This window comes from Halichoerus grypus, chromosome 2 (assembly GCF_964656455.1).
Source record: "Halichoerus grypus chromosome 2, mHalGry1.hap1.1, whole genome shotgun sequence".
NCBI classification, from domain to species: domain Eukaryota; kingdom Metazoa; phylum Chordata; class Mammalia; order Carnivora; family Phocidae; genus Halichoerus; species Halichoerus grypus.
This window is the reverse complement of record NC_135713.1, coordinates 147,012,725-147,030,424: the sequence shown is the minus strand read 5'-3', so window position 1 is coordinate 147,030,424 and position 17,700 is coordinate 147,012,725. Positions and strand designations below refer to the sequence as shown.

General features: G+C 38.0%; 1 protein-coding gene across 1 annotated transcript; it reads right to left on the bottom strand.

The window, feature by feature from the left end:
- Positions 1–10,454: 10,454 nt before the first annotated feature.
- On the bottom strand, positions 10,455–11,420 carry LOC118551503 (olfactory receptor 2A12-like). Its single transcript, XM_036117312.2, has one exon. It carries the CDS (start codon positions 11,418–11,420, stop codon positions 10,455–10,457), a length of 966 nt encoding a protein of 321 aa, XP_035973205.1.
- Between the last annotated feature and the right edge of the window lie 6,280 nt (positions 11,421–17,700).

Here is a 17,700-nt window from a genome sequence, read left to right as displayed (position 1 = left end):
GGAGGATAGACGGTGGGGGAGGGGCCTCCGTCGGCCGCTTCTGGCAAGTGATAGAACCGCGGAGCACAAAATCGGAACTTTTAGATGTCTGCTAAGCTGAGGGACGTCACTCCGGTGGCTAAGCGGGGGGGTGGAACCCTCGTGGGACAGTGTGGTCTCAGGACTCTCAAGGTCACAGAAAGACCGGGGGTGCCTGAGTGCGGCAGAGCTCCCAGGTATCGGAGCAGGGAAGCCGGCTGCAGGGACGGAGCCGAGGCGCGGGCTCTCAGCTCGGGGTTGCCATAAACCATGATCCGCAGCACAGTCGGGCCACTGCTCCTCCAGCAGGGACCAAACAAGCAGCAGATCCGGGGAGACTCCCCTTCCTCCCCTGGGAGGAGCGGCACGGGAGCGCACCGCAGGGATCTGCTAGGTTTGGAGACTCCACACGGGGTCAGATGCCAGAGATAGAAATGCGCGGTCACAGGCCGGGTGAGCACGGAGTGCGGCCGGAGACCGGGGAGACGGGAGTGACTGACGGCTTTTCTCTGGGGGCGCACTGAGGAGCGGGGCCTGAGTTCTCGGCTCCTCCGCGGCAGAGATTGGGAGGCCGCCATTTTCACTCTCGGCCTCCAAAGCTGTATGGAAAGCTTGAAGGGAACAAAAGCTCCGGAGAACAAACCCGAGCAGATTACTTAGCCCGGACCAGGCAAGGGCGGGGCAATTCCGCCTCCGGCAAAGACTTTTGGAAACCACGGCAACAGGCCCCTCCCCCAGAAGATCAGCGAGAACAGCCAGCCAAGACCAGGTTTACCGATCAGTGAGAACGGCAGAACTCCAGCGCTAGGGGAATACTGCACATAGAATCCATAGCTTTTTTACCATGATTCTTTAGTCTTTCAAAGTTAATTTTTTTTTTTTAACTTTTTTTTTTTAATTTTTCTTTTTCCCTTTTTCAACCAACATCTTATCAATCCCTTTTTTTAAAAAAAAAACATTTTTAGTTTTCATTTTTATTTTTCATTTTTAGAGTCATATTCTATCCCTTCATAGTAGTTATCCGTATTGTTGGCATATATATATAAGTTCTCTCTTTAAAATTTTGAGATAGTTTCTTCTAACAGATCAAAATATACCCTAAATCTCTAGTGTATGGTTTTTTTCTACTCCCCTGCCTGATCACATTCTCTCCCTTTTTTTTTTTTCTCTTTTTTTTTAAATCCTCTTCTTTCTTTTTTCAAACAACTTCTTATCAATTCCTTTTATAAAATTTTTTATAATTTCCATCTTTACAGTCATATTCCATCCCTTCATCATATCAACCCTGATTTTTGTACATATATAAGTTTTTCTTTCTTTAAAATTTTGGGAGGCACTTTCTTCTTACAGACCAAATACACCCAAAATCTAGTGTGTGGCACTGATCTATATACCAGCCTGATCATATTTGATCACATTCTGGTTTTTTTTGTGTTTTTTTTCTCTTTTTGTTTGTTTTTATCTTTATCTTTTTCTTTACCTTTTTTTTTTTTTTCTTGTTCTTTTTTCTCTCTTTCCCTTTCTTTTCCCACTGCTTCAGGTTTTTTCTGATTTGTTTAGAGTATATTTTTCTGGGAATGTTGTCACCCTGTTAGAATTTTGTTCTCTCATTAATCTATTCTCCTCTGGACAAAATGACAAGATGGAAAAAATCACCTCAAAAAAAGAACAAGAGGTAGTACCGACTGCCAGTGACCTACTCAATACGGACATCAGTATGATGTCAGATCTAGAGTTCAGAATCATCACTTTAAAGATACTAGCTGGGCTTGAAAAAAACATGGAAGTTATTAGAGAAACCCTTTCTGGAGAAGTAAAAGAACTAAAATCTAACCAAGTAGAAATCAAAAAGGCTATCAATGAGGTGCAATCAAATATGGGGGCGCTAACTGCTAGGATAAATGAGGCAGAAGAAAGATTCAGTGAGATAGAAGACCAAATGATGGAAAATCAAGAAGCTGAGAAAAAGAGAGATAAACAACTACTGGATCACGAGGGCAGAATTCGAGAGATAAACGATACCATAAGACGAAACAACATTAGAATAATTGGGATCCCAGAAGAAGAAGAAAGAGAGAGAGGGGCAGAAGGTATAATGGAGCAAATAATAGCAGAGAACTTCCCTAATTTGGGGAAGGAAACAGGCATCAAAATCCAGGAAGCACAGAGAACCCCTCTCAAAATCAATAAAAATAGGTCAACACCCCGACATCTAATAGTAAAACTTATGAGTCTCAGAGACAAAGAGAAAATCCTGAAAGCAGCTCAGGAGAAGAGATATGTAACCTACAATGGTAGAAACATTAGATTGGCAACAGACTTATCCACAGAGACCTGGCAGGCCAGAAAGGACTGGCAGGATATATTCAGAGCACTAAATGAAAAAAATATGCAGCCAAGAATACTATATCCAGCTAGGCTGTCATTGAAAATAGAAGGAGAGATAAAAAGCTTCCAGGACAAACAATAAAAAAAAGGAATTTGCAAACACGAAACCAGCCCTACAAGAAATCTTGAGAGGGGTCCTCTAAGCAAAAAGAGAGCCTGAAAGCAACATGGACCAAAAAGGAACACAGACAAGATACAGTAACAGTCACCGTACAGGCAATACAATGGCACTAAATTCCTATCTTTCAAATAGTTACCCTGAATGTAAATGGGCTAAATGCCCCAATCAAAAGACACAGATTATCAGATTGGATTAAGAAACAAGACCCATTGATATGCTGTCTGCAAGAGACTCATTTTAGACCCAAAGACACCCCCAGATTGAAAGTGAGAGGGTGGAAAACCATTTACCATGCAAATGGACACCAAAGAAAGCTGGGGTGGCAATCCTCATATCAGACAAATTAGATTTTAATTTAAAAAAAAGACAGTAATAAGAGATGGGGAAGGACACTATATCCTACTTAAAGGGTCTGTCCAACAAGAAGATCTAACAATTGTAAATATCTATGCCCCTAACATGGGCGCAGCCAATTATATAAGGCAATTAATAACAAAAGCAAAGAAACACATCGACAACAATACAATAATAGTGGGGGACTTTAACACCCCCCTCACTGAAATGGACAGATCGTCTAAGCAAAAGAAAAAAAGGAAATAAAGACTTTAAATGACACACTGGACGAAATGGACTTCACAGACATATTCAGAACATTCCATCCCAAAGCAATGGAATACACATTCTTCTCTATTGCCAATGGAACATTCTCCAGAATCAATCACATCTGAGGTCATAAATTAGGGTTCAACCAGTACCAAAAGATTGGGATCATTCCCTGCCTATTTTCAGACCACAATGCTAGAACTCGATCACAAGAGGAAAGTCGGAAAGAACTCAAATACATGGAGGCTAAAGAGCATCCTACTAAAGAATGAATGGGTCAACCAGGAAATTAAGAATTAAAAAAATTCATGGAAACCAATGAAAATGAAAACACAACTATTCAAAATCTTTGGGATGCAGCACAGGCAGTCCTAAGAGGAAAGTATATAGCAATACAAGCCTTTCTCAAGAAACAAGAAAGGTCTCAAGTACACAACCTAACCCTCCACCTAAAGGAGCTGGAGAAAGAACAGCAAATAAAGCCTAAACCCAGCAGGAGAAGAGAAATAATAAAGATCAGAGCAGAAATCAATGAAATAGAAACCAAAAGAACAGTAGAACAGATCAACGAAACTAGGAGCTGGTTCTTTGAAAGAATTAACAAGCTTGATAAACCGCTGGCCAGACTTATCAAAAAGAAAAGAGAAATGACCCAAATCAACAAAATCATGAATGAAAGAGGAGAAATCACAACCAACACCAAAGAAATACAAACAATTCTAAGAACATATTATGAGCAACTCTATGCCAGCAAATTAGATAACCTGGAAGAAATGGATGCATTCCTAGAGATGTATCAACTACCAAAACTGAACCAGGAAGAAATAGAAAACCTGAACAGACCTATAACCACTAAGGAAATTGAAGCAGTCATCAAAAATCTCCCAAAAAACAAAAGCCCAGGGCCAGATGGCTTCCCAGGGGAATTCTACCAAACATTTCTTTTTTTTTTTTTTTTTTTTTAGATTTTATTTATTTATTTGACAGAGAGAGACACAGCGAGAGAGGGAACACAAGCAGGAGGAGTGGGAGAGGGAGAAGCAGGCTCCCCGCGGAGCAGGGAGCCCGATGTGGGACTCGATCCCAGGACCCTGGGATCATGACCTGAGCCGAAGGCAGTTGCTTAACCAACTGAGCCACCCAGGCGCCCCATCTACCAAACATTTCAAGAAAAATTAATACCTATTCTTCTGAAACTGTTCCAAAAAATAGAAATGGAAGGAAAACTTCCAAACTCATTTTATGAGGCCACCATTACCTTGATCCCAAAACCAGACAAAGACCCCATCAAAAAGGAGAACTACAGACCAGTATCCCTGATGAACATGGATGCAAAAATTCTCACCAAAATACTAGCCAATAGGATCCAACAGTACATTAAAAGAATTATTCACCACGACCAAGTGGGATTTATCCCTAGACTGCAAGGTTGGTTCAACATCCGCAAATCAATCAACGTGATACAATACATTAACAAAAGAAAGAACAAGAATCATATGATCCTCTCAGTAGATGCAGAAAAAGCATTTGACAAAGTACAGCATCCTTTCTTGATCAAAACTCTTCAGAGTATAGGGATAGAGGGTACATACCTCAATATCATAAAAGCCATCTATGAAAAACCTACAGCAAATATCATTCTCAATGGGGAGAAACTGAGAGCTTTCCCCCTAAGGTCAGGAACGCGGCAGGGATGTCCACTCTCACCACTGCTATTCAACATAGTATTAGAAGTCCTAGCCACAGCAACCAGACAACAAAAAGAAATCAAAGGCATCCAAATTGGCAAAGAAGAAGTCAAACTCTCACTCTTTGCAGATGATATGATACTTTATGTGGCAAACCCCAAAGACTCCACCCCAAAACTGCTAGAACTCATACAGGAATTCAGTCAAGTGGCAGGATATAAAATCAATGCACAGAAGTCAGTGGCATTCCTATAAATCAACAACAAGACAGAAGAAAGAGAAATTAAGGAGTCGATCCCATTTACAATTGCACCCAAAACCATAAGATACCTAGGAATAAATCTAACCAAAGGGGCAAAGGATCTGTACTCAGAAAACTATAAAATACTCATGAAAGAAATTGAGGAAGACACAAAGAAATGGAAAAACGTTCCATGCTCATGGATTGGAAGAACAAATATTGTGAAGATGTCAATGCTACCTAGAGCAATCTACACATTCAATGCAATCCCCATCAAAATACCATCCACTTTTTTCAAAGAAATGGAACAAATAATCCTAAAATTTGTATGGAACCAGAAAAGACCCCGCATAGCCAGAGGAATGTTGAAAAAGAAAAGCAAAGCTGGTGGCATTACAATTCCGGACTTCCAGCTCTATTACAAAACTGTCATCATCAAGACAGTATGGTACTGGCACAAAAACAGACACATAGATCAATGGAAGAGAATAGAGAGCCCAGAAATGGACCCTCAACTCTATGGTCAACTAATCTTTGACAAAGCAGGAAAGAATGTCCAATGGAAAAAAGACAGTCTCTTCAACAAATGGTGTTGGGAAAATTGGACAGCCACATGCAGAAGAATGAAACTGGACCATTTCCTTACACCACACACAAAAATAGACTCCAAATGGTTGAAAGACCTCAATGTGAGACAGGAGTCCATCAAAATCCTAAAGGAGAACACAGGCAGCAACCTCTTCGACCTCAGCCGCAGCAACTTCTTCCTAGAAACATCGCCAAAGGCAAGGGAAGCAAGGGCAAAAATGAACTATTGGGACTTCATCAAGATAAAAAGCTTTTGCAAAGCAAAGGAAACAGTCAACAAAACCAAAAGACAACTGACAGAATGGGAGAAGATATTTGCAAATGACATATCAGATAAAGGGCTAGTATCCAAAATCTATAAAGAACTCATCAAACTCAACACCAAAAGAACAAAGAATCCAATCAAGAAATGGGCAGAAGACATGAACAGACATTTTTCCAAAGAAGACATCCAAATGGCCAACAGACACATGAAAAAGCGTTCAATATCGCTCGGCATCAGGGAAATCCAAATCAAAACCTCAGTGAGATACCACCTCACACCAGTCAGAATGGCTAAAATTAACAAGTCAGGAAATGACAGATGTTGGCAGGGATGCGGAGAAAGGGGAACCCTCCTACACTGTTGGTGGGAATGCAAGCTGGTGTAGCCACTCTGGAAAACAGTATGGAGGTTCCTCAAAAAGTTGAAAATAGAGCTACCATATGATCCAGCAATTGCACTACTGGGTATTTACCCCAAAGATACAAAAGTAGAGACCCGAAAGGCTACGTGCACCCCGATGTTTATAGCAGCAATGTCCACAATAGCCAAACTGTGGAAAGAGCCAAGATGTCCATCAACAGATGAATGGATAAAGAAGAGGTGGTATATATATACAATGGAATATTATGCAGCCATCAAAAGGAATAAGATCTTGCCATTTGCAACGACGTGGATGGAACTGGAGGGTATTATGCTGAGCGAAATAAGTCAAACAGAGAAAGGCATGTATCATATGACCTCACTGATATGAGGAATTCTTAATCTCAGGAAACAAACTGAGGGTTGCTGGAGTGGGGGGTGGGGTGGGAGGGATGGGGTGACTGGGTGATGGACACTGGGGAGGGTATGTGTTCTGGTAAGCGCTGTGAATTGTGCAAGACTGTTGAATCTCAGATCTGTACCTCTGAAACAAATAATGCAATATATGTTAAGAAAGAAAAAAAGAAGAAGAAGAATGTAGCAGCAGGGGAAGAATGAAGGGGGGGAAATCGGAGGGGGAGAAGAACCATGAGAGACAATGGACTCTGAAAAACAAACTGAGGGTCCTAGAGGGGAGGGGGTTGGGAGGATGGGTTAGCCTGCTGATGGGTATTGAGGAGGGCACGTTCTGCATGGAGCACTGGGTGTTATGCACAAACAATGAATCATGGAACACTATATTGAAAACTAATGATGTAATGTATGGGGATTAACATAACAATAAAAAAAATTAAAAAAAAAAAATCCTAAAGGAGAACACAGGCAGCAACCTATTCGACCTCAGCCGCAGCAACTTCTTCCTAGAAACATCGCCAAAGGCAAGGGAAGCAAGGGCAAAAATGAACTATTGGGACTTCATCAAGATAAAAAGCTTTTGCACAGCAAAGTAAACAGTCAACAAAACCAAAAGACAACCGACAGAATGGGAGAAGATATTTGCAAATGACGTATCAGATAAAGGGCTAGTATCCAAAATCTATAAAGAACTTATCAAACTCAACAGCCAAAGAACAGAGAATCCAATCAAGAAATGGGCAGAAGACATGAACAGACATTTTTCTTTTTTTTTTTTAATTAAATTTTTTTTAATTAATTTTTTTTTTTTTAATTAATGAATCACATCTTCTTTATCCATTCATCTGTTGATGGACATCTTGGCTCTTTCCACAGTTTGGTTATTGTGGACATTGCTGCGAACAGACATTTTTCCAAAGAAGACATCCAAATGGCCAACAGACACATGAAAAGGTGTTCAATATCGCTCGGCATCAGGGAAATCCAAACCAAAACCTCAATGAGATACCACCTCACACCAGTCAGAATGGCTAAAATTAACAAGTCAGGAAATGACAGATGTTGGCAGGGATGCGGAGAAAGGGGAACCCTCCTACACTGTTGGTGGGAATGTAAGCTGGTGCAGCCACTCTGGAAAACAGTATGGAGGTTCCTCAAAAAGTTGAAAATAGAGCTACCATATGATCCAGCAATTGCACTACTGGGTATTTACCCCAAAGATACAAAAGTAGGGATCCAAAAGTGTACGTGCACCCTGATGTTTATAGCAGCAATGCTTTAAACATAGGGTGCTAATAGGATACTTGATTTTCTAAGAACTTATGACAATTTATAGCAAAGTGTCCTGTAACCCTCTTAATAGCTGATAAGAAATATTTTTGTTTTTCTATTTTTAAATTATGTGTGCAGAAAATGAGGTTTAAGTGACTTTCAATTGTGGTACCAGAGCTCTAATCATGAATTGTGCTATTTTTTTTTAAATGGTCTAATAGGTGCTTGATTTTCTAAGAACTTTGGGTGCTAATAGGATACTTGATTTTCTAAGAACTTATGACAATTTATAGCAAAGTGTCCTGTAACTCTCTTAATAGCTGATAAGAAATATTTTTGTTTTTCTATTTTTAAATTATGTGTGCAGAAAATGAGGTTTAAGTGACTTTCAATTGTCGTACCAGAGCTCTAATCATGAATTGTGCTATTTTTTTTTAAATGGTCACAATTGCCACAAAAATAGAAAATGGAGAACATGATATTTGGGGAAAGAAAGGTAGACATTATATGAAATGAGGGATTTTCCATTTAAAAATAGTAAGATAAGAAAAACTTTCAGTTTAATATTATTTTATTTTATTTTATTTACTATGCATACATAATCCTTTTTATAGTTTAATTTCAACTGGTCAAAAATACAATCATTACATATAACATTTGGGGAATAAAAATAACTTTGTCTGGATCACCTGGGTGCCTCAGTTGGTTAATCTTCTAACTCTTGGTTTCTTCTCAGGTCATGATCTCAGGATCATAAAATCAAACCCCCTGTGGTACACTGTGCTCAGACCAGAGTCTGCTTAAGATTCTCCCCTTCTTTCTCTGCCCCTCCCCGACCACTTGCATGATCTAAATAAATAAATACATAAAATCTTTGTAAAAAAAAAGATCTTTTTTTATAAAGATTTTATGTATTTATTTGACAGAGAGAGAGATAGCAAGAGCAGGAACACAAGCAGGGGGAGTGGGAGAGGGAGAAGCAGGCTTCCTGCTAAGCAGGGAGCCCGATGCGGGGCTGGATCCCAGGACCCTGGGATCATGACCTGAGCCGAAGGCAGACGCTTAACGACTGAGCCACCCAGGTGCCCCAAATAAATAAAATCTTAAAACAAAACACTTTCTCCAAATTTATGTTGGCAATCAGACACATAAAATCATATTTTAATGTACAATTAGGTAAAACATGACATTTATTTCAACAGATAAAGACCACACTGGAACTTGACATTAAGAGAAGAAAAAGCAAAATGCTAGGGTGCTTGTATAACTGACTGTTGGTTTTTGCTCAGGTCATGATCTCAGAGTTCTGAGATAGAGCCCCTCATTGGGCTCCATGCTCAGTGCAGAATATGATTAAGATTCTCTCTCCTCTGCTCCTCCTGTCACTCTCATGCTCTCTCTCTCTCTAAATTAAATAAATAAATCCTTTTAAAAGTGCTAAGACCTGTTCTATTTATTAAATTAACAAAATGCATATATGCCTTGAGGACAGTGTAGAGTTCAGCCAAGATACAAAGAACTATTTTCACTGTTTTTGGTGTTTGTTTTTGTTTGTTTGTTTTTCTCACTCTACACCTCCATTTACAGTTTCTCTTTTTGACATGTACACTTGGTGAATTTTCCCATTCTTTGTGACTCAGCATAAGTGACCCTTAGAAAGAAGACTTTCTGTTGGCCCTTCAGTTCACTAGGGCTTTATTTCCCCGTGCTGCAGTTAGAAGTCAATGTGCACTGTCTAATGAGTAAGATTATGAGATTTCTATGGATAGTCAATATTCTATGCATGGCCTAAATAAATTACTTAATGGCTGTCAAAAAACATGTGAGAAAATAAAATACACCTTACAATAAAAGAGCTAAAGTTTAGAATCTTGGATCAAAGGAAATAGAATTTACAGCAAGGTAAGAAGGTTTTCAAGAAAGAATTGATGTAGAAAGTGACAATTGACTTGAGCTTTGCAATACTCATATTAAATACATTTCTGAGATAGGAATTACTTGAGAAATTGTGCAAGTTTGAGGGGATGTAGTGAGGTATTCAAAACACTAGAATTGGACAGATGTGTGAGGAATTATCTGCTTAAAGATGAAGAGATGAATCATAAATTATAATTTCATAGACTGAGTAAAGGGTAAATAAAGAGAACGCTATGACATTTGATTAATAAGGAAAAATGTGTACAAATATCATAAGGTAATTAATTATAAAATATAGAGTCTATGTGAAATTATGGAATCCAAAACCTACCTTGAAATTTCAATTCCATTTTTTTCCTCATAAGTTATACTTGCATGTTGTTTAGTAAAGAACTGATATATAGCAATATTTAATAAAATAATATAATCTGTTAACATTAGTCATTAAACATTAAAAGGAAGGTCACAAAAGGGTGTCTGTAATGAATGATATTGTATATTTGCAATAATTCTTACATAGTTGTAGCTAATTAAGTGACTGTCTGTTTTTAAAGAGTATATTAAAGTATAAAATTCTGTCTACTGGCATCTCAAGATAGTAATCATTTGCCTTTGGGACACTGACAATCTTTCTAATACTCTCTTCAAGGCTCCATTCACTTCCTTGTTCCTAAGACTGTAGATTAATGGGTTCAAAGCAGGATTGATGACAGCATAGAATAAGGAGATTAATTTATCACCCTCAGCTGAATATAGAGATTTGGGCCTCATGTATGTGAACATACCTGTCCCATAATAAATGGTCACCACAGTCAAGTGAGAGCTACAGACAGAGAAAGCCTTTTTCCTACCCTCTTCTGAGTGCATCCTCATCACAGCAACCAGTATGCGTAAGTAGGAGAGAGTAATAAGAAGGAAGGGGAGCAAGAGGGTACCAGATGCACCTATCACCATCAAGGTTTCTTGCAGGGATGTATCAGCACAGAACATACGAAGAAGAACAGGTACTTCACAAAAAATATGGTCAACAATGTAAGGGCTACATAAGGGAAGTATGGTGAAGTAGAGGGGTACCACTGAGGCAAAGAAGCTGATGGTCCATGCCCCCACAGCAAGCTGCACACACACAGACCAGTTCATGATGAGCAGGTATCGTAGAGGGTAACAAATGGCCACATAACGGTCCAGAGCCATGATTGCCAAAACAATACACTCAGCTGCTCCCATTAACAGAGAGATGTAGGTCTGGGCAAGACAGAGTTCATAAGAGATAACTTTCTTAAGAGCAAGGAGGTTGAAGAGCATCTTGGGGACCACAGCTGTGGTGTAAAATATGTTGAGAAAGGCCAAGTGGCAGAGGAAAAAATACATGGGTGTATGGAGACAGTAATCAATTACCACCAAAGTGATAATAGCTGTGTTTCCAAAGAGATTGACCAGGTAGACCCCAGAGAAAAGGAAGAAGAGGGGTATCTCAACTTGAGGGTGGTTGGAAAATCCAACAAGGACCAACTCAGTGATGGTGCTTAAATTTTCCTGAGTCATGTTGAGTGCCAGTGTTAAACTGATAATGTGAGCAGAAGAAATGTGCTTTGAGAACAAAAATTATAGTGAAATCACAAAGACACACTAATTCTTTAACATCATCAAGTACCATTCCATTGTGTGCATTCAATAACTTAAGGACCAAATTATCTTTTTTGAAAACCTCCTTACATTCATGATGAAGTTTGAAAAATACTTTCATATGCTAGAATAAAACAAAAATATTCATTAACACAAAACCACAAACATGCATACACAGATATAGACACACACATACAAATTGTGAATAAAGTTTTGGTTGTTCCTGTACCGACTTTGCTTATATGTACAGAGCAAGTTTTTAAGAAGTACTGATTTTTTTATGTTAACATTTCTTGTTTGGAGTACAGAAGCTTATAATAGACCCTTCCAGAATTTTCTGAGATGACTATAAAAATATGAAATGGCCATTAGAAATATCTTATATGAAGTCACAGGACTGTAGTGAGTTTGTCAAATTCACTAAAGTGGAAGAGATGGATATAGAATTCAGATAATTCTGGTAACTTGATTGTAATCCCCAAATGCTTGTCACTGTTCATGTTTCCAATGCAGAGATGAGAGGTTCATATAGATGTACACAACCTTTCACTCACAGGAATATGTCGTGAATGCTTCAGGGTGTAGAGAAAAATTAAGGCACATATTAATATAGACTCACTTGTAATTCAATCTTCAACACCATTAAAAAAATATGCCTTCGGTATGAGGAATAAATGAACTATCCCACTTATTTTAATTTTCACCAGTTACATTGTTAATCGTTCCGCTTTAAGTAATGCATACCCAGTCTCTTCCAAATTATACTTACAAATATTTTTTAAATCATATCCATTGTATTCCCCTCCCAATATATGTGAATTTAGACCATTTTATTCTTCCAGATCACACTCAATATCCACTCTATATCTTTTTGGTTCCTCCAAATTGAATGACATTAATTATGGAAAGGTTATAACATAATAAATAATAACAGCAGAATTGGGTAACTGAAGTACTTTTAAACCATTTTATCTACAATAAAATGAGAATCATACTAACAATACAATAGTAAAGATAGAGTAATTGTAAATTTGCTGCCTGACATTGTTATAAATTTCTTATTTGGATTAATTTAATTTACACAAATAACCATATAATGTGGGTTTTATTTTTACTTCCATTCTACAATGGAAAATTGTACTACAATGATTATATTCTCTTGCAAATTATCCAAAATTAGTTATTGATGAAACTAGGGGCCAAAGCAAGAGAGGATGACTTTGATTCACATTCAACAATATATCTCACCCTTAAGAAAGGTAGAAAACTCAAAATGACTTGTTTATTTACCATTTGGAGATTGTAGTCTTTCCTGATTGTTTATAAAAGATTTTTCCCAAAGATGATGACAACTTGAGTCTTCAGAGAGAAAGGATAAAAAAGGGAATGGGAATCTGTTCCTTATGCAAATTCACTCATATTTTATTATTCATAAATATCTTGATGTGTTGATCTTGCCCATCTCCGAAGAAACCTCATTGATGAAAATAGCCTGCCCTAGCTCTCACTGGAGTTGGTGATACCTGGATCCATTTCCATGACTCAAATTTGAAGTACTTTTGCTGACTGTTTCTTCCTATGCAGCAGAGTAGAGGATGGAAATAAAATAATGTGGATATAAGTATGCATATTTGTGTGTGTTTCACACAGAATTAAGTACAGGTAACACTTCTCTGTATTTCCAGTCATTAAAAACAATCAGGTCCCCATCCCTAGGGGACCTTGTTAACTTTATGCAGCCATGCTGAGTAAATGGAAAAGAGAGGAAAGGGAGAAAAAACACAATTAGGTGTTGCTAAAATGAGGAAAAGCAAATTTCATAATTCCAGTGTGTGTATATATGACTTCTGAATTCTCTTTTGTTTTTAGCATATTGATCTCAAACATATTAAATAAAGCTAATATTTTACAGGCTTTGTTCATGACCCTGACTATCCATCTATGACTTTATAAAGTTGAGTTCTGCATCCTGATTATATATATATTTTTAATTTTTTTAAGATTTTATATATTTATTTCACAGAGAGAGACACAGCGAGAGAGGGAACACAAGCAGGGGGAGTGGGAGAGGGAGAAGCAGGCTTCCCGCTGAGCAGGGAGCCCGATGTGGGGCTCGATCCCAGGACCCTGGGACCATGACCTGAGCCGAAGGCAGGCGCTTAATTACTGAGCCACCCAGGCGCCCCTGCATCCTGATTATATTTTAAATAATGGCATGCACTTGTGTTTTCAATCAGGATGACAGATATAGTCCTGGACAAACTTCAGGAAACTCATCTGGAAAAAACAAACAAACAAACAAAAACAGAAAAAAAACAGTTGGTATTTGGTATACATGGTTGAGAATTATATAAACCTTCCTCTATTTGAAATAACTGAGGGAGAAGAACCCACATCAAGAAAATAAGTTTATCATGTGGAGAATTTTGCCATCTGTTTATACATAGCAAAAACATCTATTTATCAGAGGGTTATCGGTAGAGCTTATACATCGTTTGATACAAAGATATAAACATGAGCTAGAAGGTTAAAACTCCAGTTCTGTTGGTAGATTGATATATTGTAATAATCTAGTGACTTGGAATACAGACTAAATGGGCTTTGTAGTTCTTTCTGCCCAAAATTTAACTTGCCTATGTAAGTTTACATGGTAAGATATAATGTACATTTCAAAAGTAGAACTTTCCAAAAAAATAGTCTTTGCGGACAAAGTGGAGATAAACTGCAAATCTGGTTTAAAATGTCTAAGTCAGGATGATTACAATAAATGCAACAGAATTTATTCCCACTGAAATAACACTGTTCAAATTATTTTCTTCATTTATGTGCTTTTCTCTGTCTCCTGCATCTAGACCTTATTTATCCTATTCATCTTTAAAAACCACACTTGAAAATTAAAAATTAAAAATTAAAAAAATTAAAAAATAAAAACCGCATTTGAGTCATTTTATATGTGCTTTCTTCTGTAACTGCTTCCATACATAGTTTTCCCGTCTTGCACTCATTATTTTTACTCTTATTTTTAGTGATCCATTTCATTTTTATGGATGCCCTATATATGGCTGTATAACAGATTACTCCAAACCTTAGCATTTAAAAGACAAAACCCACAACTGCACACACATTTCTGAGGATTAGGAAGCTGGAAGCACTTTGCCTGGGTGCTAATGGATGAAGTTGTGCCATGAGGTTCCTGTCAAGAGGTCTGGCAGGTCAGTGTTCATCTGAAGGCTTGACTTAGAATGGAAGATCTACTACAAACTTATTTTGCATGATTGTTGATGGAAGGACTTAGTTCCTTGCTGTCTGTTGCTTATTGGTCTCAGTTCCTAGGCACGTGGGTCTATCAGTAGGACTGGTCACAACATGGCAGCTGGCTTTTCAAGTGAGTGGTCTAAATGAGGAGACAGAGAAGATGCAAAATGGATTTCACAGTCTTTTATAACTTAAAATGAAAAGAGATATACCATGATATCTATCTCATTATATCGATAACATATACTAACTCTGGTATAATGAGGGAGGGGACTATACAGATTTTAAATACCAAGAAGCGAAGTATTGGTGGACATCTGGGAAACTAGCTCACACAATATAAAATGATGTCTTCCAACTCTCAAATCATATAGTGAATCAGGTCTGAATTCTTTTTTTTTAAGGATTTTATTTATTTATTTGACAGAGAGATAGAGAGCACAGGTAGGCAGAGTGGCAGGCAGAGGGAGAGGGGAGAAGCAGGCTCTCCACTAAGCAGGCAGCTGGACGTGGGACTCGATCCCAGGACCCTGGGACCATCACCTGAGCTGAAGGCAGCCGCTTAAGCGACTGAGCGATCCAGGTGCCCCAGGTCTGAATTCTTATAGACAAATGTCTCTTATTCTTTTTTTTTTCTTTTTTGCAGGTCTTTAAAATTTGTTTGATTTTATATCCAACTTTATTGAGGTATGATAAAAAAATTAAAATATATATTTTAGATTGTACAACATGATGTATAATTTTTAGGTGTGCAATGTGGTAATTTAATATACAAATACAATGGGAAGTGATTGTGGGATTCCACAATTTTTTCTAGCTGCTGCCTAAGGATCTGAGGGCTGAGGGCTTCTAATTAGCCCTCATCTGGAGGCTGACAGGTAAGTTAATCAGTGGTCTTCCAGAAGCCTGAGCGGGTGTCTGGGCACCCACTTCTTCTCCCAGCTCACTGCAGTAATAAAACCAAGTCCCCAGTTTCTCCTTGGTGAAGTTTGTTCGCTCATCTATCACCCCATCCTTTAAAAAGGGCTAAAAATCAGGAGACTGGCTTCTTTATGATATCCTCTGGGCATTGGTGGGACTCAGAATTTATGAGTGCCCAGAATCACAGAGAACAAAGATCTTGCTTCAAATGGGTGCACAAGAACTTCCGGTGGATATTCCCTTAGAAAGGCACAGAGCAAGTAGGCAAAAACATAGCATTTAATTTCTCCCTGGAAGGGGACAGACTTTATATCAATGTTCATATTTTCCCAGATGCTACCCAAAGGTCAATATTCAAATAAACCTTCATCTGGGAGCTAAAAAAGCAGGCAATTTGTAATCCTCCAGGAGTTAGATTAGGCATGTAGTTACCTCCTCTGCCTTTGGGGCACTGATGGGATTTGGTACACCCCAACATCCTGGAACCACTAAGAACAAAGCTTCTCCACTACCTCTCTCCCCATGTTCCTGGCAACTACTATTCTTTTATTTCTAGGAGTTTAACTCTTAGATTTCACATAAAAGTGAGATCATACAGTATTTGTGTTTCCTGTCTCACTTATTTCCCTTAATATAATGTGTCCCAGGTTTATCCATGTTGGAACAAATGAGAGGATTCTGGAATTTTTAATGACTAAATATTGATGTATAAATATTATATATGAGTATATAAATATATATATGAATATTATAAATATATAAAATATATTCATATATATGACTGTTGTTTAGACATACATATATTAGTTATATGTCAGAAATGTAAATCTGACATCTATAGGGCCACTGATGTGCATTTAGGTTATTTTCACACCTTGATATTGTGAATAATTCCACAACAAATATATTTTGACAAATATCTTTTTGAGACTGTAATCTCATTTCCTTTGGATATATATTCAGAAGATTATATTCAGAGGATTTATGGATCATTTGGTAGTTCTATTTTTATTTTTTTATTTTTTATTTTTTTTTAAAGATTTTATTTATTTATTTGAGAGAGAGAATGAGAGAGAGAGAGAGCACATGAGAGGGGGGAGGGTCAGAGGGAGAAGCAGACTCCCTGCTGAGCAGGGAGCCGGATGCGGGACTCGATCCTGGGACTCCAGGATCATGACCTGAGCCGAAGGCAGTCGCTTAACCAACTGAGCCACCCAGGCGCCCCGGTAGTTCTATTTTTAATATTTTGACAAAACTCCATTAAGTTTTCCATATTGATTGTAAAAATTTATACTATTCTCCACATCAACACTTTTTATGTCTTTTCTATTTGATAACAGCCATCCTAGCAGGTCTTATAGAGGTCTCGTTGTCACTTTGATTTGCATTTCCTCTATGACTAATGATATTAAACAGCTTTATATACTAGTCCATTAGTATTTCTTCCTGGTAAAATACCTATTCAGAGATTTGCCCATTTTATAATTGTGTTGTTATTTGTTATTGATTTGTTCATGTTCTTTATATATTTAAGATATTAACCACTTATCAAATATATAGCTTGCAAATATTGTCTCCCATTCTGTAGGTTGCTGTTCATTTATACAATATTTTTTTTGCTAGGCAGAAACAGTATATTTTGACATGGTCACATTTATTTAGTTGTGCTTTTGTTGCCTTTGCTTTTGGTACTATACCTATAATATAATTGCCAAGACCAATGCCAAGGACCTTTTCTCCTGTGTATTCTTCTAGATTTTTACAGATTCAATCTCACATTTAAATCTTTAATTAAAGACACCAAAAGCTTTGAGGATTTGAGTCTCTCCCTGTCATATCTTGAGCATGTTAGTTCATCTGTAGACTCGGTTCACTCAGATGCAAAATGGCAGTGAGAGTGTCACCACCCACCTGGTGCTGCCAAGTGGAATCAGAAATGTGCTGTGGAAAAGCACCAACACTTGGTCCAGTTGATGTCAGCGATTACACTTTAGCTATTGGAACTTCTCTGTATGGATAGTGC

Coding starts and splice junctions, on each gene's coding strand:
- LOC118551503 (XM_036117312.2), bottom strand. CDS start 11,420: ATGACTCAGGAAAATTTAAGCACCATCACTGAGTTGGTCCTTGTTGGA.